The sequence below is a fragment of the Grampus griseus genome (genome assembly GCF_964374135.1).
Source record: "Grampus griseus genome assembly, chromosome: 8".
NCBI lineage: Eukaryota > Metazoa > Chordata > Mammalia > Artiodactyla > Delphinidae > Grampus > Grampus griseus.
In genome coordinates, this window is record NC_139002.1 from 31347494 (window position 1) to 31349297 (window position 1804).

Consider the following 1804-nt stretch of genomic DNA (forward strand, 5'->3'; position numbering starts at 1 on the left):
GCGGCCATGGTTCACGGGCCCAGCCGCTCCGCGGCATGTGGGATCTTCCCAGACCGGGGCATGAACCCGTGTCCCCTGCATCGGCAGGCGGACTCTCAACCACTGCACCACCAGGGAAGCCCAGATGCCATGGCCTTTTGCTGGGGAGTTCTTTGTTCAGGTTGTGAAAAAAGCTCAGCTGGAATTGGAGCCAGAGGATTCCCCTGAGGTAGATGAGCTGCAGCCACTGTCCTCAGACACAATCTTCATCTTCACCTAATGCTGTGGTCTGAGGAGTTGCTGCCTTTCTCCTCTTGTTCATCTTCCTTATTTTCCTCTGATCTCCCTGAGGCAGGAAAATATTCTCCAATCATATCTGATAATTCTGTCTCTGGAGCCTGAAGCCCCTGGCCCAGTCCAAGCCCTCCCTGCAGATTCCCTGATGATGGGGACTGCAGATCCATCCTCCTAATCTTGGGATTAGGGCCTCCCATCATGTTCATGTTCTTACGCTTCAAATAGGTTGTCTCTCTGTAATAAGCATGTTCTTCAGGAGACAGACTCTTGAGTCAGAGATCAAGGTCCACCTTGTACTGTTTCTGCAGTTCCTCAGCCTCCTTCTTATAATGCTCCTTCTGGTTCTGTGGGACACGCTGCCAGCATCTACTAATCTCTACCACGTGCTCCCTCAGGGCAACCCTTTCAGCTCCCTACTCAACCACAAATCCTGGTGGAACTTGTGATAGCCATTCATAGGTGGCTTCTTGGGCTCTTCATGAATAAACTGTTTCTGGGGGGAGACCACTTTTTGCACATTTCCCTGAAACTTCTTTGGCACTTTGATTTGGCTTCCTTTGGGGACATCAGATTTCGTGGAGCTCTGGACCAGATCAGGGTGCTGTTCTCTGAACAGAGTCATTTCCTCCTTAAACTTCTGTTTCTCCTTCTAGAAATCTTGACTATATTTCAGCTTCAGCTGCTCTGGAAGCTTCTTGTATTCCTCAGACAGAACCTTGGTCAGCTCCTGGTTGCTCAGCTTAGGGTGTTTTTGGTGTACTGGAGTCGCATCTTTTTGAAAAAGCAGAGGTAAGCTGTCAAGGGCTTCTTGGGTAAATCAGGATGCTTCTTGTGTTTTCTGCATTTGTAAGGATTGTCAACATTTTCCTTTGCTTCCAGGACTAATTCTTTCAAAGTGCAAAACTTTCTCAAGTTATAAGAAATTTCTAACCATTTGAGTTTGCACATTTCCCCAGGAAAATCTTTAAAAGCTACTTTTTCCCAGTCCATCAGTGACTGGGTTGTTTTGAACACGTGCCTGTCATTGGATGGAATGTTATTCACCATATATTCCAATAACTTCACAATATCTTCTTTGGACCTGTCATCCTGGCCTTTAGGCAACACCATTTCTTGTTCTTTGGGATACTTATATCATCCCAGCAGTTCAAACACCTCAGCAAATCTCCAGCTTCTTCACTCTCAAGATTCAGCTGGTGAGTTATTTCTGGAAGTCCTGCAGTGTGTGTGATTTCTATGTTTCTGAAGAGAAAGAAAAAGAAAGGTTCTCTCCTATGTGATACACAAGAAAAGCACACCCTACCTGGGATATGTCCCTTCTATCATTTAATTTACCTTTAAAAATGTAAATGAAAACAGGCCCAAATTCTGAGTTGAGGTTCATGTTGAGCATTAAGAGCTCCTTTCATACAATTAAAAATCCTCAGGCCCCGTTCCAACATGCCTTCCAATCAACCTCACCACAGCTTGTTTTAACTACAAATGAACAAAACTAAAGACTGGCTACTCACTCAAGGGGCATAGGGTA

At 45.5% G+C, this 1804-nt stretch overlaps 1 protein-coding gene across 1 annotated transcript; it reads right to left on the reverse strand.

Moving 5' to 3' along the window:
• Window positions 1–251: 251 nt before the first annotated feature.
• LOC309826067 (upstream-binding factor 1-like protein 1) lies at window positions 252–1386 on the reverse strand (the record flags this gene model as incomplete). The annotated part of the gene is given in 5 exon segments (XM_082660056.1): window positions 252–548; window positions 552–670; window positions 673–925; window positions 929–1032; window positions 1035–1386. Coding segments are annotated over 5 exon segments (1125 nt in total).
• Between the last annotated feature and the right edge of the window lie 418 nt (window positions 1387–1804).